Source organism: Mycteria americana, chromosome 1 (genome assembly GCF_035582795.1).
Source record: "Mycteria americana isolate JAX WOST 10 ecotype Jacksonville Zoo and Gardens chromosome 1, USCA_MyAme_1.0, whole genome shotgun sequence".
Lineage (NCBI taxonomy): Eukaryota > Metazoa > Chordata > Aves > Ciconiiformes > Ciconiidae > Mycteria > Mycteria americana.
Window position 1 is genome coordinate 976,727 of NC_134365.1, and position 26,876 is coordinate 1,003,602.

The 26,876-nt window shown below is 66.3% G+C and overlaps 1 protein-coding gene across 2 annotated transcripts in view; it reads left to right on the top strand.

The window, feature by feature from the left end:
- The first annotated feature begins 24,421 nt into the window (after positions 1-24,421).
- SND1 (staphylococcal nuclease and tudor domain containing 1) overlaps positions 24,422-26,876 on the top strand; it is a 141,397-nt gene continuing 138,942 nt past the window's right edge. For both annotated transcript variants that reach the window (XM_075509173.1, XM_075509238.1), the window contains exon 1: positions 24,422-24,584. In XM_075509173.1, the coding sequence (XP_075365288.1) occupies positions 24,510-24,584 (75 nt within the window). In that variant the 5' untranslated portion in view covers positions 24,422-24,509. The remainder of the gene's footprint in view (positions 24,585-26,876) is intronic.

Below are 26,876 nucleotides of genomic sequence, written 5' to 3' on the forward strand. Positions count from 1 at the left end.
TGTCACGGTTTGGAGACGTCCCTGCATGCCGGGGGGGGCCTGTCCCCCCCATGCTGGCAGGCTGGGCAGCCCCGAGCCCAGCGCCCCGGCTGGGATGCCGTGGCCGGCAGGATCAGGCCAGGCGTGCTCCCGGCCGGAGAGCGGCGGCGTGGCAGGTCTCTTACCCTGATGGTTGTGTCGGGCAGCTGGGTGGCTGCGGCCAGTCTCTCCCGGGTGACAGTGTCCGGGTAGTGTCCCCTCTGAAACTCTGCAAGGGGGACTGGGGTGAGATCAGCCTGCCCAGCGCAGCCACCTTCCCGGCGCCTTGGTGGGCGACGCCGGGATGCGTGGCTGCAGACGGTCCATCGCCGGGCGCCGGCGCCCGCAATTCGGAGCGGTTTGGGGCCCCTCAGCGATGGCCGTGCCATTCAAAGGGGCAGGAGCCCATCCAGAAAGCGGCAATGCCCTCCCCTGGGAACGGCCCTGCTCCATCCTGGCACCCTGCGGCAGCTCGGGGCAGGCACGCTGAATGCCCCGGCCTCGGCCAGCGTCCCGTGGGAGCCGCACCTTTCTCCAGGGCCTCCGACTGCTGGCTGGAGAAGACCGTCCTGTTCCTGTGCCGGGTGCTCAGCGGGAGCCGCCGGCCGGACATGGAGCCCCGTGGAGGGTGCTGGGTCCCCGGGGAGACGGTGGCACCGGCTTCGGCAGGTGAGCGGCAGCCCAGGGGATGCGGGGCGGAGGGGGCGGCGAGAGGGGACACTGCAGGGACAGAAAGGCAGAAAGTGGGGGGAGCCCAGCCCTGGGGGCTCCCCGGAAGGGGCTGGGAAGGGTCAGGGCGGGCCGACGAGCCCCTTTGCTTTGGGGGCACAGGGTCGGTGCAGGAGTGTGCGGAGGAGCTGTGTGCATGCACGTGTGTGTGGGTGGGTGCACGCGCGTGTGCACGCACAGGTGGGTGTGCGTGCGGCCGGGAGGCCGGTGGTGGCAGGAGCTCTCTGCCCGCTCGGAGCAGGTCTCTCCCATGGGGTGCACCCACTCCCAGCCCCTGCTCCCCGGGACGTCACCCCCAGCAAGGCTCACCCCGTGGCAGCGGGTCCCTCGCAAAACCCCGCTCGGCCGCCAGCCGCAGGTCGCTGGGCAGGTTCCTCAGCACCCGGTTGATGGAGGAGACCTGGGCAGGGAGAGACGGGGCTGCGCCACGGGCAGGGGGTGCAGGGCCCCGCAAGGGTGGGAGCAGGGGGCTCTGGGCAAAGCCCCCGCCTGCGGCGGGCATCCCTCCGCTCGCTGCAGGAGCCGGAGACGTGCTCGGCAGCACCGAGGCGGGGAGGAATCGAGGCTGATGCCCCAAAGCTCCTCTCCGAGGTGCTCTCCTGCAGCCACGCCTGAGCACGTGCCAGGGATTCTCCGTGCCGGGGCCTTGCCCATCTGCTCCGCTGTTTGTTGATACAGGCAACCCTTTAATTTCGGTGGACTAACAATATTTGATGTGAGGCAATCTGCACCTCGGGGCTGGAGACCGTGAGATTTATAGGGGTGGGTCCGGCATTAGGAAGTACAGCTCTCCGCGCTGACGCTGCAGATTGCATTTTATTGTCTCTGCCGACCAGCGGCACTTGTAACAGACCCACCGCGAGCGTCCCGAGATCCGAGACAACAGCCAGGCTTGCTGGGGATGGCCGGCGGGGCTCTGCTTTAGCTGGCAGGGAGCCGTTTGCCTTCCCCTCCCCGCCTGCTTCTCCCTCCGCCGTCTCGCCAAGCACCGAGCCCTTCCCTGCGCATCCTCCCCGTTGCCCCCCGCCCACCCCAGCGAGGGGCCCCACCCCGCGGCACCCCAGCCGTGGGGTCCAACCCCCGTGCAGCGCCTGGCCCCGGTGTCCCCGCAGCCCCCCGCGGCTCTCCCCGGCAGGGACTCACGCTGGGGGTCCTGTTGCTGGCGCAGACGCCCTCGGCGTGCAGCTGCCGGCGGATCTCCCAGGCGAAGAGGGAGGGCTGCTCCAGCTTCAGCTGGGCGATCCTGGCCACCACCTCGGGGGTGGCCATGCGGGGCTTGCTGCCCCCGATGGCCTTGGGCTCCACGGCCCCCGTCCGATAGTAGTGGCCCAGGATCTTGCTGACGCAGCCGTTGGACACCTGCGGACGGGGCGGCTGGGGCAGAGGCTCAGCAGGAAAAGGATTTGGAGGAGAATCCCCGACCCAGGCGCACCTTGAGGCTGCGGGAGATGTCCGAGGTCCGGACGCCGCATGCCGCCAGCTCGATGATCCTCTTCCTCTTGCAGGCGGGGAGGGGGCGGCCGTTCACGAAGAGACCCCCCAGCTGGTTCACGCCGCTGGGCCCTGGGGAGAGGCCAGGCAGCCGGTGATGGGGGACGGGGCTTGCCGTGAGCGGGGACGCTGCCTGCCCTTCCCTCCCTGGCTCTCCGGGAGAGCACCGGGGCCTGAGGCTTTGCAGGGTGAAGGACCGGCAGCGCCAGGGACCCCTGTGCATTGAGTGGGGGTTTGGAGGGGGCTGGGCAGGAGGACTCGGAGCTTGGAGCAACGCGGGGCTCGTTTGCCGGGGTGCGGGTGCAGGCAGCGTGCGGCAGAAGCAGGCAGGGAACGGGGGGCCCAGCCCAGGTGATGCCGGCAGAAAAAATACCCCATGGAGGAGCACGGGGAGAAGGAGGTTCCTCCCGGCAGAGGCAGCAGGGGAAGGCAGCTGCAACGGGGGGTGACAGGCTGGGGGGGCAGGGAAGCACTGGGCATCATCGGGGGGCCGGGAGGACTCTGCGGAGGCACAGGTCTATCAGCTACCAGCACCCAATGCAAGCTTCGTGGGGGAAAAGCAGCCCCATGTGTGATGGAGCAGGGGCCGACACGGCACCTCCCCGATTCCCCCAGGACTGCGGACGCCGGGACCGCGCTCCCTGAGCCGCCCCGGTGCAGCAGCATCGCTCACCTCGGTGTTGCATGGGGAGGCTTCACAGGGCTGTCGGTGCCTGGGAATTGCCAAGAGGAGACGGTTGCTGTCGTGAGGCCGGATAAATCAGTGACGGTGTCCAGGGCTCAGCCACGTCCCCTGCCCACCCACCCTCCTGCGAGAAGAAGGGGCAGCAAGGGCAGAAATACCGAGCAGAGGATGGAAACGCTTGAGAGCATCTGACTGCTTGGGAAATCATTGCACTCCAGGCGCAGCGGATCAAAGGGACCCGGGCTTTAAAGTGCTCACAGGGCTGCAAGAGGCACTCGGGCTCTGAAGTGGCTGGGGAGACGCTGGGAACGCTGCCTGCGCTGCCTGTACCTAGCAGCCACCGGCATGCAACGGGGCTGGCTTGGCTGAGCCGTGTCCCAGCGCCTGCATGCACTCCTTTGGACGAGCCACGGGGGACGGAGGGTTTCCCCGTGCCCACCCTGCCGCGGCTGAGCGCCGGGGTCCCGCAGGGCATCGGGGGGACAGGGGGCAGGAGGTGGCAGGAGCAGGGGAGGTGACAGGATCGGGAGCTCTGGGTTTGTGCGCAACAGCTTCCGTGCTGCTTCATGGGCCGCTTATCACCCGCTTAACCCTTCCCTGCTGCCTCTCCAGTGGCTCCAGGCACAAGCGCCTGTGCACGGGATCACCGCTTCCCCCTCGGGTCCTCACCGGCAGCGTTGCTGTCTCTCAGCGTATTTATTTCAGAGGGAGGGTCTGGCCCCGTGCTCCCATTGCCCCGCTATAAATCCAGAGCGGCTCAGCTGCGGCCGATGGCGTGGGGCTGGGTTTGCAGCACTGAGAGCCTAACGCAGCCAAGGAGAGCCTGGCAAGCGATAACCGGGTTAACAGGAGCCTCCCCTCCTTTGGCTGGAGACGCTCCGCCGCTCTGCCACCTCCTCTGCCAGCTCAGAAGATCAAGGCTGGGGTTCCCCACACGCATGCCCACACGCTCCCAGAGCCCCTGCGCTTTTCCCCCTCCCCAGCACTTCTGTCTGCCCCCCACGCACCTTCCCTCGCTCCGGATCCCGACCTAAGGCGTCCCCGCGGATTTAGACGCCGATGCCTCGGCTGTGGGACACCACCACCGCACCCAGCAGCCCCGGAGCGAGCGCTGCCCCACGTTCCTGCTGCCCGGCCCGTCCTGCCCTACAGCTCTCCCGCTGCTCCCCGGGGTCTGCAGGGTGAATGCCACCTCCTCCCACCCTGGGGATTTACCGGCAGCCAGGAACGCAACGGCAGCGGGTCCCGCAGGACACCTGCGGAGAGACACTTCGCCAAGTCCCGGTGGTGCCTCTGAGACCACCTGGGACCACGACGGGGTGAGAGCAGCCATTCCTCCTGGAGGAGATGGCCCCGGCGCGAACCCGGGCGGGAGGGGCCGGTCACCACCGGCTCATCCCTGGTGTCACCGGAGACACGGGAGGTCTCAGCCCCGTGGAAGTGGGAGGAAAGGCAGCGCAGCTCCGAGCGCCAGGCATCAGCGAGGGGTGCTGCGGGGGCCGGGGGAGCACCCTGCCCCGTGAAACGGGGGAGAGGGGACATTTCCACAGGGACGCTGGTGCCAGCCCTTCTCTCAAGGAAAACCCCGCTCCCCTTGCTGTCTGCTCAGGCAGAGACGCTCGTGGTAATTAATGAGCAGCACGCTGAGCCACAGAGGTGCCACGCAGACCGACGGCTGCTGCTGCCACCGCTGCCTTGCCAAAGCCTGGGCAGCCTGGCTGCACCCCTGGTTAACCCGGGATTTCACCTGAAACACCCTGAAAACTCCTGGACACCCCCAGCGTGGGGCTTTCCCTGCCACAGTCCCCAAATCCCCCGGCAGCCTTGGCACTGCTTCCCTGCGCAGCTTGAGAATGTCGTTTGGAGACACTGACCCTGACTGTGAAATTCAAGAAAAGCAAAATAAATCCAACGACGGGGACGACTGGGCAGATTTCCCCCAGGTGAAAAGCGAACGTGCGGAGCACCCAATCTCCCTCTCTTCAGGAAAGGGATGGGTCACCCTGGGGCAAAGCACACCAGGCTGCTCCGGGAAGGAGGGAACAAGCGGTACCGGGAGGACGCGTGTCCCCTCGGGGGCCAGCAAAGCCCCCACTGCCGTTCCCCGGCTTTACCCCAGCCGGGGGCTTGGCCTGTGCTGTGCTGGGAGGCGACACGGGGATTTCTTTCCCCAGGGAGAAACGGATGCACTGGGAAAGCCAAGTGAGATGTGAGCCCACGGTCCCGCTCGGGTCCTGCTGAGGGATCTCGGAGGGGTGGTGAGTTGGCCTTTGGGCAGCACGCAGAGGCGAGGAGAGGAGGAAGAGAGCCGGGACTCGACTAGGCTAGACCAGAGCGGATCATTCCTGGAGGAAGCCCAAAACCTTCCCGGCGTTAAGGCACCTTCACCGCCCAATTGCTACTGGAAATTGCTTCCCGCGGCTGCACAGGACGAGAAATCACAACCCCCTGGCCCCAGAGCAGCCCTCCCGCGCCCGAGCTTGCCCCGTGCTGCACCCCCCGCGCGTGCAAGCGCGGGTGGATGTCCGCCCACGCGCACCCACGCCTCGCACGCGCATCTGAGCGCACCTACGTCCACCCACACTCCCCTTTCTCCCCGTGCCCGGCCGCGCACACGCGCGCGCGCGCTTTTGCACGCGCCCGCGCCGCTGCGCGCGCGTGTACGCGCGTGTATTTGCGCACGCGTGTCTATATGCACGGGACTGAGAGCAGGGGTGCGAGGGGGTACCTGTGGAACCACGAAGGAGCTGAACCGGCTCGTCCTCGGAGCCGAGCGGGTGCTGCCGTGTGCCGGTGTCGTGCGGGGCGGCTGATGAGGGAGCGGGGCCGTGATGTCACGGGGCAGGAGGAAGAGGAGGATGGGGAGGAAGGGGCGGCCCGACGGGGAAACGAGCGGCCGCGCCCAGCACACGCCCGGCCCGGGGGGCTCCGTCGGGGCTCGGGGCCGGCTCGGGGCCGGTGGCCCCGAGCCGGCCCCGAGCCCCGACGGAGCCCCCCGGGCCGGGCAGTGCGTCGGGCCCGGTGTTGCCTCCGGTATTTCAGCACTAGCGCCCGGTGGACAGCACAGGCCCCGCCGCATCCCGCCGCCCCGAGCATCCCCGGTAACCCCCGACGGAGCCTCCCCGGGGGGCTTCGCTCCCGCCGTCTCCCGCAAAGCAAACAGGGACAGCCAGAGCTGCCAGATGGTAAAGCGCTTGGGATTCAATCCGAACTCCAGATTCGGTTTTATTACATTTATTTAATTTTTTTTTTTTTTTGGTGTTGAACAAATAGAAGGCGGCCCGGGGTGGATGGGCACCGGCGGGGACTGCCCCGCTGTGCAACCCGAGGGCCCGGCACAGATGGCCCCCCTCTTGGGAGATAAAAAACACGTTGTAAACCTTTCAAGTAAAATATTTGAAGAGCAAATATTAGCCAGCGAGGAGCCCTGCACCGCGGCCCTCCGCGCCCGGCCCCGCGAGTAATTGAGCGTTATTAGCACCCCGCTCCCGGCCCCCGCGCTCCGCGCACAACCGCCCGCCTTTGCAAAATACCATATGCTCCGAATTACACATTAACCACGGCCCCGCGGGGCCCGGCCCCGGCCCCGGCCCCCGGCGAGCCGCCGCGCCGCCCCCCCGCCACCCCCGGGGCGCCCCGGCCGTCCCCCCCCCCGGGCCCGCCCGCGGGAGCCGGGGCCGGGCTGCCGGCGGCGCGGGGAGCGCCGGCAGCCGGGGCCGGGCCCCCCCGCTCCGCCCCGGCCGCCGGGGAGCCCCGGCGGAGCCCCCGGGCCGGGCGAGCCCCGTGCGTAACGCGGCGCCGGGCGCGGGGCGCGGGGCTCGGCCCGCGGCGGGGGGCCCGGGGGCGGCTGACCGGGCCGGGCCGGGCCGGGCCGAGCCGGGCGGCGGGCGGGGCGGGGCGGGGGGGGGACGGCGGCGGGCGGCGCGGGGCCGCGCGGGCCCGGGAGCGCCGAGCGCGGCCCCCCGGGGCTGCGCGCACCGGGGCCGGGCGCGCCGGCGGCGGGCGGGGGAGCGGCGCGGCGCACGGGCCGGCGCGGCGGGGGAGAGCGGGCCCCGCCGCCGCCCCGGCGGCGGGAGGGGCCCGCGGAGCCGCCCGGAGCCCGGGGCGGCCGGCGGAGCCCCGCGGGCCCGGGGAAAGCGGGAGCGGCGGGCGGCGGGCGGTGCGTCCTCGGCGCGGCTCGGGCGCAGCGGCCGGAGCGGCACCGGGCAGCGGGGAAGGGGCAGGGCGGGCGCGGGGGGCGAGTCGGGGAGGCGAGGGGAGGAGAGGTGGGGAGTGGGGGAGATGGCGAGGTGGAGAGACGGGGAGGCGGAGGAGTGGAAGGATGGAGAGGTGGAGAGATGGCGAGGTGGAGAGGTGGGGAGGTGGAGAGATGGAGAGATGGAGAAGTGGAGAGGTGGAGAGATGGAGAGGTGGGGAGGTGGAGAAGTGGAGAGGTGGAGAGGTGGAGAGGTGGAGACAGAGATATGGAGAGGTGGAGAGATGGAGAGATGGAGAGATGGAGAGATGGAGAGGTGGAGAGGTGGAGAGATGGAGAGGTGGGGAGGTGGAGAAGTGGAGAAGTGGAGAGGTGGAGACAGAGATATGGAGAGGTGAAGAGATGGAGAGATGGAGAGGTGGAGAGGTGGGGACGTGGAGAGATGGAGAAGTGGAGAGGTGGAGAGGTGGAGAGGTGGGGATGTGGAGAGATGAAGTGGAGAGGTGGAGAGGGGGAGACAGAGACATGGAGAGGTGGAGAGATGGAGAGGTGGAGAGATGGAGAGATGGAGAAGTGGAGAGGTGGGGACGTGGAGAGATGGAGAAGTGGAGAGGTGGAGAGGGGGAGAGGTGGAGACAGAGACATGGAGAGATGGCAAGGTGGAGAAATGGAGAAGTGGAGAGGTGGAGAGGTGGGGAGGTGGAGACAGAGACATGGAGAGATGGAGAGGTGGAGAGATGGAGAGATGGAGAGATGGGGACGTGGAGAGATGGAGAAGTGGAGAGGTGGAGAGGTGGAGACAGAGACATGGAGAGATGGAGAGATGGAGAGATGGAGAGCCAGCTGGAGAGGCAGAGAGGCGGAGAGGTGGAGAGGTGAGGTCACGGAGGCATGGAGAGGTGGAAAGACAGAGAGGGGGAGAGATGGAGAGATGGGGAGGTGGAGAGATGGAGAGATGGAGAAGTGGAGAGGTGGCGAGGTGCTCCAGGTCCCACCACGTCATCTGCATTTCCTGCTCGCTTGCACATCTCCTCCCATCCGCCTTCCTCCACACCTCAGGGAAGAGCTTTTTGCAGCCATTTCTGTCGCGGGGGGAAGCGCAGCCAGCGCCGCTGTGCAGCACAGCGGGGTGCTCTGGGGCAGGGCCGGGACGTGGCGGGATGGCGTCGGGCAGGAGCTGGGGCGGGTGCCGGTCGCTCCCCTCCCGCCTTTCCCTGGGCCCGGGCAGGCACCTCCTGAGGGTGCATGGGGCCCTGGGTCAGGCTCTGCACGTCCCCTGCTCCGGGGCCCCGCGGGCTCCCCATGCTGTGACCAGAGCTCAGGAAGAGCCGCACGAACGCCCAGAGCTGCCCCGGGCCTCAAGGACCCACTCCGGAAAGCCTGGGGTGGCTTTTGCATCTTCGTGCCTCCGGGTTAGCCGTGGCTGGCGGGCTGAAGAGCTGTTCCTCCTGGTGAGTTTGGCTGTGTCACGGGCTCTGCTGTTCATCGTCGCGGTAGTTACTGTTTCTCCAAGCCGGTGCTTCATTTCAAAGCAGAACACGGCTCGCTTCAGCCTGGCCCCCGACGCTGATCCCAGGACCTCGGCTTTGCTTTGGATCTGACTTCACGAATTTGCCCCTACGTGGCAGGGGGGGAGCGCCCGGGGAGGGAGAGGGTTTAAGGGTGCTGCTTGTGGGTGCCCAGCGGATGCATCTCTGCCGGCACGGGCGAGGGATTTACGGCAGCTCCCCCCCTGCCCGCCCTCACCTGCCCGAAGGACCATCCCTGGTGTGGAGCAAGTGGAAGAGGCCCTGGCAGCCCCACCGGCGGCAGGAGCCATGAGCCGCTGAGCCGGGCTTCTGCTCCCCCAGACGTGCGCTGCCGTGACCGGGCCTCCGGCTGGGGCTCTGCCCCTGGCAGCGGGACTCGGGCAGTGCCCTGGCCGCAGCCAGCGCCAGCAGCATTCGGGCAGCACCTTCACACCACAGGGAGCGTAAATGGGAATGCCCGGGGAGGGGCGGGAGGACGGAGTGCTACCTGGGGAAAGGGGGGGATACTGGGGTGTCCTGGGGAAGGCTGGGGGTGCTGTGCACCCCAGGAGAGGGACTGGGTGCTGTTCTGGGACAGGACAGGGATGCTGTGCATCGCAGGGGCAGGATGGGGATGCCGAGCATCCCAGGGGCAGGATGGGGATGCCGAGCATCGCAGGGGCGGGATGGGGATGCCGAGCATCGCAGGGGCAGGACAAGGATGTTGGGCTGCCCGGGTTTTCAGCAGCTGGCACATAGTGGCGCTGGCCCAGTGGCCTGGGGACCTTGCTGGCTGATCGCCTCCTGCCCGTACGTGCTCTCACATACCGTGGTGGCTGGTGGACACCAGTGTCCCCTCTCACCAGCTCCTGAGCAGCCCAGCTGCCAGGAGCGCTCTCTCGCTGGGAGCCAGGAGCCCCAGGGCAGAGCTGCAGCAGCCAGGCCAGCCCCGGCTGGGAGCACGGCACCCCCTTCCCCGCCTTCGCTTTGGGCCTCGCTGCAGGGAGGAGGGACGTGGGGTGGGTGCAGGACAGGACTGGGTGCAGCAGCGAGGGCGCGCGGGGGCTGGCCGGCATCGGCGGGCAGGGCTGAGACGTGTTGGGGGGCAGAGGGGGAATTTGCTGCTGCTTCACACCATGCGCAAGCATGGCATGAGCGCGGCATGAGCGCGGCATGAGCATGGCATGAGCGTGGCATGAGCGCGGCATGAGCGTGGCATCAGCGTGGCATGAGCGCGGCATGAGCATGGCATGAGCGTGGCATGAGCGCGGCATGAGCGTGGCATCAGCGTGGCATGAGCGCGGCATGAGCGCGGCATGAGCGTGGCAAGGCACTCTCTGTGCCCAGGGAGCACCCTGTCCCTTGCAGGCAAATACTGCAGGTATTTAGGGTGAGCTGTGCCCGAGGTGCTGCTTAGTGCAGAGGGAGAGGGAGAGGGAGAGGGAGAGGGAGAGGGAGAGGGAAGGGAAGGGGAAGGGAAGGGGAAGGGAAGGGGAAGGGAAGGGAAGGGAAGGGAAGGGGAAGGGAAGGGAAGGGGAAGGGAAGGGAAGGGAAGGGAAGGGGAAGGGAAGGGAAGGGGAAGGGAAGGGAAGGGAAGGGAAGGGAAGGGAAGGGAAGGGAAGGGAAGGGAAGGGAAGGGAAGGGAAGGGAAGGGAAGGGGAAGGGAAAAGGGAAGGAAGGGAAGGGAAGGGAAGGGAAGGGAAGGAGGGGAAGGGAAGGGAAGGGAGGGGAAGGGAGGGGAAGGGAAGGGAAGGGAAGGGAAGGGAAGGGAAGGGAAGGAAGGGAAGGGAAGGGAAGGGAAGGAAGGGAAGGGAAGGGAAGGGAAGGGAAGGGAAGGGGAAGGGGAAGGGAAGGAAGGGAAGGGAAGGGAAGGGAAGGGAAGGAAGGGAAGGGAAGGGGAAGGGAAGGAAGGGAAGGAAGGGAAGGGAAGGGAAGGGAAGGGAAGGGAAGGGAGGGGAAGGGAAGGGAGGGGAAGGAAGGGAAGGGGAGGGAAGGGAGGGAAGGGAAGGGAAGGGAAGGGAAGGGAAGGGAAGGGAAGGGAAGGGAAGGAAGGGAAGGGAAGGGAAGGGAAGGGAAGGGAAGGGAAGGAAGGGAAGGGAAGGGAAGGGAAGGGAGGGAAGGGAAGGGAAGGGAAGGGAAGGGAAGGGAAGGAAGGAAGGGAAGGGAAGGGAAGGGAAGGGAAGGGAAGGAAGGAAGGGAAGGAAGGGAAGGGAAGGGAAGGGAAGGAAGGGAAGGGAAGGAAGGAAGGAAGGGGAAGGGAAGGGAAGGGAAGGGAAGGGAAGGGAAGGGAAGGGAAGGGAAGGGAAGGGAAGGAAGGGAAGGGAAGGGAAGGGAAGGGGAAGGGAGGGAGGGGAGGGGAGGGGAGGGAGGGGAAGGGAAGGGAGGGAAGGGAAGGGAAGGAAGGGAAGGGAAGGGAAGGGAAGGGAAGGGAAGGGAAGGGAAGGGAAGGGAAGGGAAGGAAGGGAAGGAAGGGAAGGGAGGGAAGGGGAAGGGAAGGGAAGGGAAGGGAAGGGCATCCACAGCTTCTCCGGGCAGCCTGTGCCAGTGCCTCATAGCGAAGAATTCCTTCCTAATATCTAACCTAAATCTCCCCTCTTTCCGTTTAAAGCCATTACCCCTTGTCCTGTCACTGCCTGCCCTTGTAAAAAGTCCCTCCCCATCTTTCCTGTAGGCCCCCTTGAAGTACTGGAGGCTGCTAGAAGGTCTGCCCAGAGCCTTCTCTTCTCCAGGCTGAACAACCCAGCTCTCTCAGCCTGTCCTCACAGGGGAGGTGCTCCAGCCCTCGGATCATCTTGGTGGCCCTCCTCTGGACTCGCTCCAACAGCTCCATGTCCTTCTTATGTTGGGGGCCCCAGAGCTGGACGCAGTACTGCAGGGTGGTCTCACCAGAGCAGAGTAGAGGGGCAGAATCCCCTCCCTCAACCTGCTGGTCACGCTGCTTTGGATGCAGCCCAGCATACGTTGGCTTTGTGGGCTGTGAGCGCACATTACCGGGCCATGTTGAGCTTCTCATCCACCAATACCCCCAAGTCCTTCTCCTCAGGGCTGCTCTCAATCCATTCTCCGCCCAGCCTGTATTTGTGCTTGGGATTGCCCCAACCCCTGTACAGGACCTTGCACTTGGCCTTGTTGAACTTCATGAGGTTCTCATGGGCCCACCTCTCAAGCCTGTCCAGGTCCCTCTGGATGGCATCCCTTCCCTCCAGCACGTTGACTGCACCACACAGGTTGGTGTCATCGGCAAAGTTGCTGAGGGTGCGCTCAATCCCACTGTCCGTGTCGCCGACAAAGATGTTAAACAGCGCCGGTCCCAAGACCCCGACCCCTGAGGAACGCCACTCGTCACCGGGCTCCACTTGGACATCAAGCTGTTGGCCGCAACTCTTTGAATGCGACCATCCAGCCAATTCCTCATCCACCGAGTGGTCCATCCGTCAAATCCATGTCTCGCCAATTTAGAGACAAGGATGTCGTGCGGGATGCTGTCAAATGCTTTGCACAAGTCCAGGTAGATGATGTCAGTTACTCTTCCGTTATCCACCAACGCTGTAACCCCATCGTAGAAGGCCACCAAATTTTTCAGGCACAATTTGCCATTAGTGAAGCCATGCTGGCTGTCACCAATCACCTCCTTATTTTCCATGTGCCTTAGCACAGTTTCGAGGAGGATCTGCTCCATGGTCTTGCCAGGCACAGAGGTGAGACGGACTGGCCTGTAGTTCCCCAGGTCTTCCTTTTTTCCCTTTTTAAAAATGGGGGTTGTTTCCCCTTTTCCAGTCAGTGGGAACTTCACTGCACTGCCACGACTTCTCAAATATGATGGATAGAGGCTTAGCAGCTTCATCCGCCAGTTCCCTCAGGACCCGCGGATGCATCTCATCAGGTCCCATGGACTTGGTGCACCTTCAGGTTCCTTAGATGGTCTCGAACCTGATCTTCTCCTACAGTGGGCCGTTCTTCATTCTCCCAGTCCCTGCCTTTGCCTTCTGCGACTTGGGCGGTGTGGCTTGAGCACTTGCCGGTGAAGACTGAGGCAAAAAAGTTGTTGAGTACCTCAGCCTTCTCCATATCCCGGCTAAGCAGGTCTCCTGTTTCCTTCTGGAGAGGGCCCACATTTTCCCTAGTCTTCCTTTTATCACCGATGTACCTACAGAAGCTTCTCTGTTGCCCTTGACGTCCCTGGTCAGATTTAATTCTCTCAGGGCTTTAGCTTTCCTAACCTGATCCCTGGCTGCTCGGCCAGTTTCTCTGTGTTCCTCCCAGGCTCCCTGTCCTTGCTTCCACCCTCTGTAGGCTTCCTTTTTGTGTCTGAGTTTGTCCAGGAGCTCCTTGCTCATCCATGCAGGTCTCCTGGTGTTTTCACCTGACTTCCTCTTTGTTGGGATGCATCGCTCCTGAGCTTGGAGGAGCTGATCCTGGAATAGTAACCAGCTTTCTTCGGCCCGTCTTCCCGCCAGGGCTTTATCCCATGGTACTCTACCAAGCAGATCCCAGAAGAGGCCAAAGTCTGCTCTCCTGAGGTCCAGGGCAGTGAGCTTGCTGTGTGCTCTCCTCGGTGCCCGAAGGATCTTGACCTCCACCATTTCACGGTCACTGCAGCCAAGGCTGCCCTTGAGCTTCACAACTGGAGTGCGGCGATGGATGGCTATAAACTCTTCAGGAGGGATAGGCGAGGCAGGAGAGGTGGTGGGGTAGCCCTATACGTCAGGGAGGGTCTGGATAGTTTAGAGCTCGATGATGGTGATGATAGGGTGGAGTGTCTATGGGTGAGAATCAGGGGGAAGGCCAACAAGGCAGATATTGTGGTGGGAGTCTGTTACAGACCCCCCAACCAGGATGAGGAGACAGATGAACTATTCTATAAGCAGCTGGGAGAAGCCTCACGATCGCTAGCCCTTGTTCTTGTGGGGGACTTCAACCTGCCGGCTGTCTGCTGGAAATACAACACAGCAGAGAGGAACCAGTCCAGGAGGTTCCTGGACCGTGTGGCAGATAACTTCCTGACGCAGCTGGTGAGGGAGCCAACGAGGGAAGGTGCCCCACTGGACCTCTTGTTCACCAACAGAGAAGGACTTGTGAGCCATGCGATGGTTGGAGGCCGTCTTGGGCAGAGTGATCACAAAATGATAGAGTTTTTGATACGTGGAGAAGCGGCGAGGGGGGTCAGCAAAACTGCCACCTTAGACTTCCGGAGGGCGGACTTCGGCCTGTTTAGGAGACTGGTCGAGAGAGTCCCCTGGGAGGCAGCCCTAAAGGCAAAGGAGTCCAGGAAGGCTGGACATTCTTTAAGGAGGAAGTCCTAAAGGCACAAGAGCGGGCTGTCCCCAGGTGCCGAAAGACGAGCCGGCGGGGAAGAAGACCGGCCTGGCTGACTAGAGAGCTCTGGCTCGAACTGAGGAGAAAGAGGAGAGTCTAGGACCTCTGGAAGAAGGGGCGGGCAACTCAGGAGGACTACAAAGGTGTAGCGAGGCTGTGCAGGGAGAAAACTAGAAGGGCCAAAGCTGAGCTAGAGCTCAATCTGGCTGCTGCTATAAAAGACAACAAAAAACACTTCTTCAAATACATTAGCAGCAAAAGGAGAGCTAAGGAGAATCTCCAGCCCCTAGTAGATGGGGGAGGAAACACAGTGACCAAGGATGAGGAAAAGGCTGAGGTACTTAATGCCTTCTTTGCCTCAGTCTTTATTAGCAGGGCCGACTGTTCTCTGGGTACCCAGCCCCTGGAGTTGGAAGATAGGGACAGGGACCAGAATGGAGCCCCCATAATCCAGGGGGAAATGGTGAGTGACCTGCTGCACCACTTAGACACTCACAAGTCTATGGGGCCTGATGAGATCCACCCGAGAGTGTTGAAGGAGCTGGCAGAAGAGCTCACTAAGCCCCTTTCCATCATTTACCAGCAGTCCTGGCTAACTGGGGAGGTCCCAGTTGACTGGAGATTAGCGAATGTGACGCCCATCTTCAAGAAGGGCCGGAAGGAGGACCCGGGGAACTACAGGCCTGTCAGCCTGACCTCGGTGCCGGGGAACCTGATGGAGCAGATCATCCTGAGTGCTATCACACGGCACGTAGAGAATAACCAAGGGATCAAGCCCAGCCAGCATGGGTTCAGGAAAGGCAGGTCCTGCTTGACCAACCTGATCTCCTTCTACGACAAGGTGACCCGCCTAATGGATGAGGGAAAGGCTGTGGATGTTGTCTATCTAGACTTCAGTAAAGCCTTTGACACGGTCTCCCACAGCATTCTCCTGGAGAAACTGGCTGCTCATGGCTTGGACGGGTGTACTCTTCGCTGGGTAAAGAACTGGCTGGACGGCCGGGCCCAGAGAGTGGTGGGGAATGGAGTTTACTCCGGTTGGTGCCGGTCACAAGCGGTGTTCCCCAGGGCTCGGTGTTGGGGCCAGTTCTGTTTAACATCTTTATCAATGATCTGGACGAAGGGATCGAGTGCACTCTCAGTAAGTTTGCAGACGACACCAAGTTGTGTGGGAGTGTTGATCTGCTGGAGGGTAGGCAGGCTCTGCAGAGGGACCTGGACAGGCTGGATCGATGGGCTGGGGTGAATTGTATGAGGTTTAACAAGGCCAAGTGCAAGGTCCTGCACTTGGGCCACAGCAACCCCACGCAACGCTACAGGCTTGGGGAAGAGTGGCTGGAAAGCTGCCAGGCAGAGAAGGACCTGGGGGTGTTGGTTGACAGCCGGCTGAATATGAGCCAGCAGTGTGCCCAGGCGGCCAAGAAGGCCAATGGCATCCTGGCTTGTATCAAAAATACTGTGGCCAGCAGGACTAGGGAAGTGATCGTGCCCCTGTACTCGGCACTGGTGAGGCCGCACCTCGAATCCTGTGTTCAGTTTTGGGCCCCCCACTACAAGAGAGACATTGAGGGGCTGGAGCGTGTCCAGAGAAGGGCAACGAAGCTGGGGAAGGGTCTGGAGCACAAGGCTGATGGGGAGCGGCTGAGGGACCTGGGGTTGTTCAGCCTGGAGAAGAGGAGGCTGAGGGGAGACCTCATCGCTCTCTACAACTGCCTGGAAGGAGGCTGTAGAGAGGTGGGGTCGGTCTCTTCTCCCAGGTAACAAGTGATAGGACGAGAGGAAATGGCCTCAAGTTGCGCCAGGGGAGGTTTAGACTGGATATTAGGAAATTTTTCTTCACCGAGAGGGTTATCAAGCATTGGAACAGGCTGCCCAGGGAAGTGGTTGAGTCGCCATCCCTGGAGGTATTTAAAGGACATTTGGATGAGGTGCTTAGGGACATGGTGTAGTGGTGGGCTGGGCAGTGTTAGGTTTATGGTTGGACTCGATGATCTTAAAGGTCTTTTCCAACCTATATGATTCTGTGATTCTGTGATTCACGTTCCCCACCAGTCCCCTCCCTGTTGGTGAGAATGAGGTCCAGCATAGCACCTCTCCTCGTTGGCTCTTGGAGAAGACAGTTACCATCAACGCATTTCAGGAACCTCCCGGATTGCTCATGCCCTGCTGTGTTGTCCCTCCAACAGACATCGGGGTGGCTGAAGTCCTCCATGAGGACCAGGGCTTGTGAACATGGGGCTGCTCCTGTCTGTCTATAGAAAGCCTCATCCGCTCCGTCTTCCTGCTCGGGTGGCCTGTAGCAGACCCCCCCTGTAATGTCACCTGTCCCTGCCCTCCCTTTAATCCTGACCCATCAGCTCTCGGCTCCTCACCCATCCCCAGGCAGAGCTCCATGCACTCCAGCTGGGCATTGGCATAGAGGGTGACACCCCCTCCTCGTCTCCCCTGCGGGTCCTTCCTAAAGGGCAGAGGAGGGGTAATTTCTGCTTTCTGGCTGTCATGCCCCATCCCTGCAAGCTGCTGCACCCCGGAGCAGAGCTCGGGTCTCCCCACAGCTCCCCACTTCTCCCCAGGGCCCTGAGGTGGAAGAGCAGCTCCAGGTCTGTGCTGGCACGCTGCTGGACACGGGGCAACGCCGAGCGGCTTTGCAGGCAGGAGACCTGCCCAGGCTGCGGAGGAGCCGCCGGTGAGCTCTCGGCTGCCCGTGGCCCCACCGGAGACCCTGGGGGCTCACCGGGCTGTGGACCTCTCCCCAAAGCCGCCGTCTCTCCAGCAGCCCCCTCCAGCCTCCCGGGGCTGTCAGAGGCTCAGGGCTGCCATGTCCCGAGGGATCCCCTCTCAGAGGTGGCACGGGGCAGAGCCCAGCTCGCTGGTACGCAGGACGGCTCCGCTGCCCGCGGCGAGCTGGCGCCTGGCTCTCCTGCCCCAGGGGAGCACCCACCGGCACCCAGTCCCTGCTGCCACCACCGGCATGTTGGGGACACTGGGGGCTGCGGAGGCGAGCGCAATATTTCGGATGTCCCAAAGGAAGGGCATGTCCCCGGCAAGGTGCTGGGGTGCTGGTTTGGTGTCCACCAATGGTGTCCACCATGGCTTTATGGAGGTGGTGTCCCCCATGGCTGCTGGGGTGTCGGGGTGTTTGCACGGGACGGGGGTCCAGCCCAGCAGATCTGTTGTCTTCGTCTTCATCTCCATCTCCTTTTTTAAGTAGATTTCAGGTCTGGCTGATAAAGACACCCACGTTGATAGAGGGTAATTGGAGTTCTGCAAGACAGTTGACTTAGTACGGCACGACGGTTTGATTAAAACCCTCTCGTTACGTGAAATTAAGCGAGCACACGTTAGGCAGATGAGAGGCTGGCTTCTGACTAACGGCAAACGCTGTTTGTGGGGAGCCAGCCCGCAGCAGAGCGGCACAGCGGGACCCAGGGCACCGGCCACAGCCACCGGCGTTGCATTTTCTGAGCGGTGGCATTTCCAGGTGACATTGCTGGCCCGTGCGGCAAAGGGGAGGAGGACAAGGGGGTGCACCTGGGACCAGGGCTCTCGGTGACCGCCACGGGCCAGGGGACGGCCGGGAAAGCAGAGCCCCAAGGGTCACCCCAAAGCCCGAGCTCTCCGGGCAGACCTGAGCTCTGACGAGCCTTCGTTAACCCATAGCTGCAATCAAGCATAACTGCAGGCAGCTGGGCATCGCCGAGCTCTCCCTACCCGGGAAGGAGATTCCTCTGTGCCCCTGCCAGCCCGGTTCGGGGAGTTTAACCAGAGGATGCTCAGCAGCTGGAGCGCGGGGCCGGGGCCAGGGTCCTGCCCTGTCCTGGGACCTGGGGAGCTCCCTGGGGAGAGGCCGCCCAAGAGCAAAGTGGGTGACGGTGGGGCCTTGAGGATGTGCTTTCGGGGCCCTCCTCTCCCTGTGTTTCCCGTGCTGTGCCGGTGGGAGGAATGGGGACAGACAACCCTGCCCGGCACGGCTGCGGCTCGGGGCAGAGCAGCTCTGTGTGGCAGGTCTGAGCCGCTGCCAGCGGGCTCGGGGCTGAACAGAGGCTTGGGGACCAGTTCCCCTCCCAGAGTCCCATCCTTGATCCCACCAGAGATGTCCGGAAGGCTTTTCCTCCTGTGGGAGCTGGCGGCAGGCTGGAGACAGCCTTGGTCCAGGGAGGGGGTGATGAGCAGCTTCCCTGCCTGGGAGCGTGGGTGATGCTCGTCAGCGCTAACGAGCCAGAGCGGGGAGCGACGGCCCCTTTGTCCCCGCACTGGGAGGTCCGCGCTGGCGTCAGGTACCGGGGCTCGCAGCGAGGAAACGGGAACGTGCTGGGGTTTGGGGTCTCGGAGCGTGCGGCCGGGAAGGGACACGGGAAAGTAAACGGGACCCCGCAGGGACAAGGGACGAGGAGCTGGGAGGACGGAGCTGGGAGCAGCTCTCTGCAAGCAGAGCTCGCAGTCATTCATAGTGCACTGCACGGGAACAGGGACGCAGAGGGAGCGGAAGAGGGAATGCAATTATTACATGAGATTTCCGGCAGCGAGATGTTCACTCGCTACTGAATGGCCGTTGCTTGTGCCCGGGATTTTGTCCGGCAGTCAGCAAGCCGCTTCATTCCCGGGTCCCACCGTCAGAGAGGCAGCAGGAGGGGCAGAGCCCCCATCCCGCGCAGCCCGTCTGCCGCCTGTTCAAATGAACGAAGCACCGGGAGGTCGTTAGTGCCGTCGCGAGGCTGCGCACGGGGTATCGATGCTCAGGATAACAGGCTTGCGCTTGAGAATTACTTGCCACCCCTGTCAAGAGGAAACCGGGTCGTTAAGGTGCTCCGACACCCAGTTACTGGTTTTCCCCCTCCTCACCCTGCCATAAGCTCCCGTAGGGCAACCGTGGCCGCCGGGCTGAGAGCCACCTCCGCGCCGGTCCCAGGGGACGCGGCCAGGAGGGGCCGAGCGTTGCCCGCCGTGGTGGGTGCTCCCCGGCCAACGAGGGTGGTGGCAGCAGCGCGGTCCTGTGCAAAATGCCAGGGTGCCCCGGGACGGGGCAGGGGCAGCGGGGCAGGAGGGCGAAGTGCAGCTCCCCCAGGACGGCGGGGCCGTGGGGGACCTCGCAGGGGGGTGGCGGGGCCGTGGGGGACCTCGAGCCACCGGGCGTTTCCAGGAGGAGATGAGGGTGGACTGGAGAAGCGGTCCTGGGAGAGGAGGGAGGAGAGGAGAAGCCTCGCGTCCGGTCCTGCCGGCGGCTGGCTGCGTTGTTGGGTTGGCCGGGGAATTGGTGCACCGCAGCGTTGGCCCGGGGCTCAGCACAGGGCCCCTGGCGCTGCTGGGGGCAGGGGGAGACCCCGCGTACCCAGCAGCAGAGCAGCCTTTGCCCGCGCGGTTCCTACTAGAGCCGGGGACGTGCCCGCAAGCCTCATCCCGCGGGGCAGGGGATGCATTTCAGACCGCCAACGCGCTTGCCCGGGAGGCTGGAAACCCCCGGGCTCCTCGGGGAGCTCAGGCCCCGTGCCCACCCCTGCGCGGCCACACAGTCCCAGCCAGGTCCCTTCTGGCACCCGGCGTCGCAGCGACGCGCCCAGCCCCTCCGCCGCCGGGGCTCCCCGGGGGGCTCGGCCGGGGTTTGCACACAGGAGCCCAGGGGCAACAACCGGCCCCTTCTCGCAGCCTCGTGCCCCTGCGCGCCGGCCAGCCCTGCTCCGGCACCCACGGTGCCAACCTGCTCTGCCGGCGCCACCGCCTCGGGGCTCGGTGCCTCTCAGCCGCGCCGCCTCCACCCCAATTACTCGCAAAATGCGTAACTCCGCGTTGTATTAAAATGTCAGGGCTTGACACGAAATATTTATGGGCTCTGCGTTGAAATACGGCCCGGGCGCTCCCCCGGCGTTGCGAAGGACGCGGTGACGGCACCGGGAAGCCCTGGGGCGCGGAGCGGGGCTGGGTATCGGCGCGGTGCTGCGGCAGCGTTGGGATGGCTGGGCAGGAGAGATGAGGGCGGGTCCAAAGGGGACCCAAATTCCCCCCCGGGCTGAGCGCCGGCGAGAGCGGGTCCCGGGTCTCATCCGACCGCGGTGGCCGCTCAGCCAGGCGGTACAGAGAGCCTGCGGTGATGGATGGGAGCTCACGGCCCACGGTGGGACCGAAGCTGGGAGCTGTGGCAGGTCGGGGTGGGTTCGGTTACCCCAGAGCGATCCCCCGGCACAGAGAGGAGCTTTCCCCTCCTCTTCGTCGCTCCTTTCTACACGCCCGAGGCTGTTTTGTGTCTTGCTGGGCTTTCTCGCCGCAGCAGGTGACCCTGTTCCTCACCGAGCACCGGGGATGGCTGGGAAAAAAACCCCTTTCTTTTCTCCTCCAGAAAGCACACAGGAAAGTTAAAAGCCCAGATGAGTCAGCCAACCAAGAAAACCTACTTTATCTAAGCATTGCCACCTACATTTCAACTTTTCTTTTGATCAAAAAGATGATTATTAAAATATTCTGGCTAAAAGAGGCAATCTCGGGGCTTGAAGACGCCTTCACCAGAGCCGGAGCCCGTGCTGGAGCACACGCCGTGCTCCTTCGCCTCCGCGGCATAGCCCGGTGGGACGCAGCCGCAAGCCGGGACAGCGGCACGGCGAGGAGCGGGCCCAGAAATGCCGTAAATCAGGGTAACGCAGCAGCTCTACCTGGCTTTTGGGCAGAGGAAATGACTTCCTGCCCTTCGCAGGTGAGCTCTCACCCCGGTGCTCACGAATCACGGTGCAAAACATGAAAAAGGAAAAGGGGGAGAAAACAAACAGAGAAATAAATAATCATAAAATGAGCTGGAGCAAGACAATGAAAAGCAGCGGAGGGCTGCGGCAGGCGGGGAGCGAGCCGGGAGGAGGATCCCGCCCAGCCCAGCCCAGCCCAGCCGGGGTGGGAGACTTCGGCAAGGGCAGTGTGGTGTCGGGGTGAAATCCCTGGGAGCGGGACCCCGGGGATGCCCCGGCAGAGAGGCCGAAGGCTGCGCCGCCGCCGGGCTTCGCGTGTAGGAACCAAACCCTGCATTAAACGAACATCATTAACGTGAGGGTTGCAAGGGGTCCCCTGAACAGGTAGGAGATGCAGCAGGGCGGCACAGCCCCGATCCCCGGCGGGACGGCCCGACACGCAGGCAGGAGCCAGCCGCCCCCGCAGAGCCCCGATGCATTCGGTGCACCCGCTTCCCGGTGAGGGGTCAGGCTGTGGGGTGGCGATGCCGGCACCGGCAGCCCCTGCTGCCTCTCCCCCCGTGGCAGCCGTGCCCAGTCAGGGCACCCAGGCACTGGTGTCCGTGCCATCCGGCGTCGCCTGCCCGGCACGTCCCTGCTCCCAAGGCAGGAGCGCTGGGTGCCGCAGCGCTGCCGAAGCCGGGAGCTCGGAGCCGGAGGCAGAGCCTGGATGGGGGGCTGAGCTCACACCTCTGCTGGGGGGCGTCCCCGCAGCACCGACGTGGCCCCGGTGGTACGCAGGGTGCCTGCTCCCCGGGGCTGGGGGGGAGACGCTACCAAAGAGGAGCTCGGACATCCCGGCCAGGCAGCGCGGGTGGGCTCCCTCCCACGCTCGGGGGCTTCGGCACCCGGTGCAATGAGGTCCGGCTGCTCGGTGGGACACGGGACCACCGTCACAGCAGCAGCAACAGCCGCAGCCGCTCCCGCCAGCCCGACGAGGGGAGCTGCTGCCGCGCCGTTCCCGTTCCCCGGAGCGGGGATTGCAGAGAGATGCAATTGCCTGGATTCCCTATGTGACCGCTCAGAAAGAGGATCGTCATTTTCTACCACCCACAAATGACACGACTCAGTACCGGGCTGGCACTTTCCGAGCTGGCAGAGGCGAGCGCCGAGCGGAGCGACGGCTGCGGCAGGGTGCGAGGAGCCAGCACCGTGCCCCACGCACCCCGGCACCGCGGTGAGGGGCACGCCGCGGGGCTGCCACCGAACACCGCGACGGGCGTGCTGGGGGCAGAGCTGCGGCTGGGGAACGGCCACGGACGGCGTCTCTGGCCAGGTAAGCACCGGGGGCATCTCCGAATCGCCTCCCAAGCGGGGCAGAGCGCTTGTCCGTGCATGAACCTCCAGCTGGATGGTCGCTCGCCGGAGCCGCCGGCTTGGGTGCCGTGCCCGCAGCAACGTGGCGTGGTGGGGCAGAGCAGGAGCGACCCCAGGTCCCAGCCCTGCGCTCGCTCCCTGGGCCCCTCTGCTCCGGACGGGGGGTTTTGGGGTCACCCGAAGATGTGAGGTCTGTACCCACAGCCCTGTCCGAGAGAAGGGCGGCCGCACCGTGCTGGCATCCCCGGTGGGAGGACATCCCGGAGCCGCAGCCGGACCGCAAGTCCCCGCTGCCAGGACACGGTGACGATGGGTGACCTCCACTGGCCAACGCCACGGGGCTGACGGGCCGTGCCTTGCAGCGCCGGTGCCCCCGGTCGCCTCGCAGGATGCGGACGCGCTGCAGCCTCCTGGTAGGGTGCGGGTGTCCGTGGGGCAGCGGAGAGGGAGGGGTGGAGGGTGGCCTTGGGGAGGGGGTGCAGGACGGGTGCCACGAGGCTGCCGGGCGGCCCGTGCTCACGGCCAACCCACGGGGCAGCAGGGACTGGCCCTGCCGCCGCGCACCCCAAAAATGGCCAAAAGCGCCCCTGGAGGAGCGGCTGAGCGGGGCTGCAGGTGGGGTCCCCCGTTCTCCTCCCTTTTACCCCAAAACTGCTGCTCGGGAGACAGCAGGAGCCGCCGGGGCCCATGGCCGGGCCGTGAGCGGTGCTGGGAGCCCCCAGCAGCCCCGGGGCTCTGCCTCGGCACGGGGGGGGGCACCGGGGGGAGGGGGTGACCCTGCACCCCCTGAATGTGGCTGGCAGTGCCGGGGGGGGCAGGGGGAGTCGGGGTGGGGGACCCCCGGGCGGCTGATGGGGGAAGTGAAGAGGGAGCTGGGAAGGGGAATCCCCTTTCCCCCAATGCCCTGGGGGTACCCCCACCCCTGACCCCCCCGCGGGGCTGTGCTGGGGGACCCCCTCTTCCCCCGGTCCTTTCCCCCGGCCCCCCCGTGGGGCTCTGCTGGGAGAACCCCCCCTCTCCCGGTCCCCCCGGTGGGGCTGTGCTGGGGACCCCCCTTCCCCGGTCCTTTCCCCCGATCGTTTCCCCCGGTGGGGCTCTGCTGGGGGACCCCCCCTTTCCCCGGTCCCCCTGTGGGGCTCTGCTGGGAGAATCCCCCCTCTCCTGGTCCCCCCGGTGGGGCTCTGCTGGGGACCCCCCTTCCCCGGTCCCTTCCCCGGTGGGGCTGTGCTGGGGACCCCCCTTCCCCGGTCCCTTTCCCGGACCCTTCCCCCGGTGGGGCTCTGCTGGGGACCCCCCTTCCCCGGACCCTTCCCCCGGTGGGGCTCTGCTGGGGACCCCCGTTCCCCGGTCCCTTCCCCGGTGGGGCTCTGCTGGGGGACCCCCCCTTTCCCCGGTCCCCCTGTGGGGCTCTGCTGGGAGAATCCCCCCTCTCCTGGTCCCCCCGGTGGGGCTCTGCTGGGGACCCACCTTCCCCGGTCCCCTCCCCGGTCCCTTCCCGCGGTGGGGCTCTGCTGGGGACCCCCGTTCCCCGGTCCCTTCCCCAGTCCCTTCCCGCGGTGGGGCTGTGCTGGGGACCCCCGTTCCCCGGTCCCTTCCCCGGTGGGGCTCTGCTGGGGACCCCCCTTCCCCGGTCCCTTCCCCGGTGGGGCTGTGCTGGGGACCCCCCTTCCCCGGTCCCTTTCCCGGACCCTTCCCCCGGTGGGGCTCTGCTGGGGACCCCCCTTCCCCGGACCCTTCCCCCGGTGGGGCTCTGCTGGGGACCCCCGTTCCCCGGTCCCTTCCCCGGTGGGGCTCTGCTGGGGGACCCCCCCTTTCCCCGGTCCCCCTGTGGGGCTCTGCTGGGAGAATCCCCCCTCTCCTGGTCCCCCCGGTGGGGCTCTGCTGGGGACCCACCTTCCCCGGTCCCCTCCCCGGTCCCTTCCCGCGGTGGGGCTCTGCTGGGGACCCCCGTTCCCCGGTCCCTTCCCCAGTCCCTTCCCGCGGTGGGGCTGTGCTGGGGACCCCCGTTCCCCGGTCCCTTCCCCGGTGGGGCTCTGCTGGGGACCGCCCTTCCCCCGGCCCCGCCACCGGTGCTCGGCGCTGCACGCACGCGGGGGGGTGGTGACGTAGAGGGGGCGGTGACGTAGAGGGGGCGTGTCCCCGCCCGGCCCCGCCCCCGGCGCGGCGCGGCGGGAGGCCACGTGGGAGTCCGGGCGGCCCTTTGCCGACGTGTCCCTGGCGCCGCGTGCCCCGGAAGTCCCGCCCCCCGCCGCGGGGCGGGGCCGCCCGTGACGTCACCCCCGCAGCGGCCTCTCGGGCCGGCGCTGCGGCGCCGCGCGCCGCCATTGGCCGGGGCGCGGCGGGGCGGGGCGGAGCGGGCGGCGGGGCCGGCCTCCCGTTGGCCGTTAGCCGGGCGGCGGGGCGGGGAGGCCCCGCCTCCCCCCCCCCCCCCTCCCCGGCCGGGCCCCGCCCCCCGCCGCCCCGCCCCGCGGCTCCCTTCCGCGCTCGCGCCGGGCCCCGTCCGCTCCGTCCGCGCTCGCCCCGTCCGCCGCCCCCGCCCCGCCATGGCCTCCGCGGCCGCCCCCGGGCAGGGCGGCTCCGCGCCGCCCCTCGCCGTCCAGCGCGGCATCGTCAAGATGGTAAGGGCTCTGCCCGCCCGCCGCTCCCCGCGGCCTCCCTCCCTCCCTCCGCTCCGCCCGCCGCCTCGTGCCCCCGCCGGCCCGGCCCGGGGCCGCAGCCCCCTCCGGGCCCCCCCGCCTCCCGCAGCCCCCTCTGGGCCCCGGCTCCCCCCCCGCCTCCCGCAGCCCCCCTCCGGGACCTCCCGCCGCTCCCTGCCTCCCGCTCCGGTAACGGGGGTCTCCGCCCCCCACGCAGCCCCCTCCGGTGCCCGGGCCCCCCCTCCGCTCCCCGCCTCCCCTCCCGCAGCCTCGCGCTCTGCCCCGGGCCCCGGCCTCCCCCGCGCCTTCCGCCGCACCCGGGCCCCTTCCCCGTGCCCGGGGCCCCGTGCGCCGTCCGCGGCTTCCAGCCGCCCCGGCCCCCGCGGCCCGGCCCCGCAGCCCCGGTGCGGCTCCGCAGCAGGTGCTGCCCCCTCCCCGGCAGCCCGGGGACCCCTCGCTGCACCCCGGGCTTCCCCCCAGGCGGGGGGTGCCGGAGGGGGCTGTGCCCAGGGCTCCTCGCCCCGTCCTGGGGCCGGGGGCAAGGCTGGCCCGGGGGCTGCACGGCCCCGGGGGCTGCACGGCCCCGGCTGCTGGGAAGGGGCAGAAGAAGCTTTCGGGCCCCCCTGCCCGTGCCGGGGCTGGCCCGGGGAGCGCTCTCCCCGGGGCCGGGGGTCCCGCTCTGCCCAGCGGCGGCGCGGCTCTGCTGCCGGCCCCAAAGCCCCCCCAGCACCCAGGGAGCTCACGGCGGGGACATCCCATGGGGACGCCGCGGGCTGGGACATCCCTCGGGGTGCCCTACCTGCTCCTCTCCCTCCTCGTCCTCCCGTGCCGGCAGTGTCCCCACGGGAAGGAGCGGTGGGACGGGGTCCCCGCGCCCCTCCGGATTGGGTCCCCGCGTGTGCCGGTAGCGGAGACCTGGAGAGCAAAGGTCGGGGTACGGTAGCTGCCGCTGGGATCGGGCCCTGGCACCGTGTCCAGGCCCCCGTGTTCCCTCCCGGTGCCTTCTCTGTCCCTCCCCGTTACCCGCCGTGTCCCCCCTGCCCCGCTGAGGATTTGGCCCCAGGCTGCGGCTCCTCTCGCCGGCCGTGCCGCTTGCGGGGGCCGGGTTGGTGGGATCCGACCCTGCTCTCCACGTGTCTGCGTTGACTTGGGCTCGTGCGCCGGCACGGTCCCGGCTCCCGTCTTCGAGCCCGTTGGCCGCTAAAGGCGCCTTGCAGCGCCCAGCGCCTGCGTTGTCGTCCCCTTGCCCAAACGCAGGTTTTTGTCGTGCCCAAATACAGGTTTTTTTCCCTCGAGGTTGCAGGTGACCCCCTTGGGCAGGCGTCGGCACTGGCTGCGAACCCCACCGCTGCCTTCGGAACGAGACCTTCGCTCGGGGCGTCGCTTCTCCCCGGAGCCTGCGGCAGCGGTGGGGACAGGGCTGGTGCTGCTGGAGGTTTGGGGACGCTGGAGGTCTGGGGACGCTGCCTTCCCCGTCCTTTAGCTCGCCGGTGGTGTGAGGAACCGTTCCTGCCGCCCCGTGCTGTTTTGTGCCCAACGTTTTGGGACGCTGAGGAAAGACCTCGCCCGGCCGCTCGTGCCGGCCTGGCTCCGTCCGAGGGGATGCAGATCCGCAGCACAATTTTGGGCAGGACGGTTGATGTCTGCTGGCTGAGAAGCAGCCGTGCACGGTGGGCAGCGGCTCCCAGGGGCCACATGCTGCCCCGGTGCCCCGTGCCTGGGGGGTGGGTGCTGGCCGGGAGCCCCGGCTGCTGCACGGGGCGTCCCCCCTGGGGCGTGCCCCATGCTCCCCCTTCCCTTTCCAGGGCCAAAATCCCTGCCCGGGGGGCTCCCCGGAGAGGTGGGGGTCCCCAGCTCCCTGCAGTCGCTGCTCTGCTTCGTGGTGCCGCGGGGCCAGGAGCTGCCGAGGCCAGCCGGAGTGGTGCTGGCCATGTGCTCCGCTGCGGTTCCCGTCGCAACTTTTTGAACTTGAAAGTTTTGGGGATTTTTTTGTACCTTCCCGACGCACAATTTCCCCCGAAATCGCAGCGGGCGGGCGGCGGGGCTGCAAAGTTTGGGAGCGGGGAGGGGGCTGGTCCTGGTGCAGTGAGCAGGATGGGGGGAAGAGCGGGAGCAGGGAGGCGATGGGGGTCGGGCCCTGCAGCCCCCGGGTGCCCCCCGGCTGGAAGAGGCACCAGGAGCCGGGCTGGGGCTCTGCCCCGCGGGGTGGGATGGGGCAGAACAGGCTCCTTCCTTTTGGGGGGCTTGAGGAGCTGGGGGAGCACGCGGAGTCCC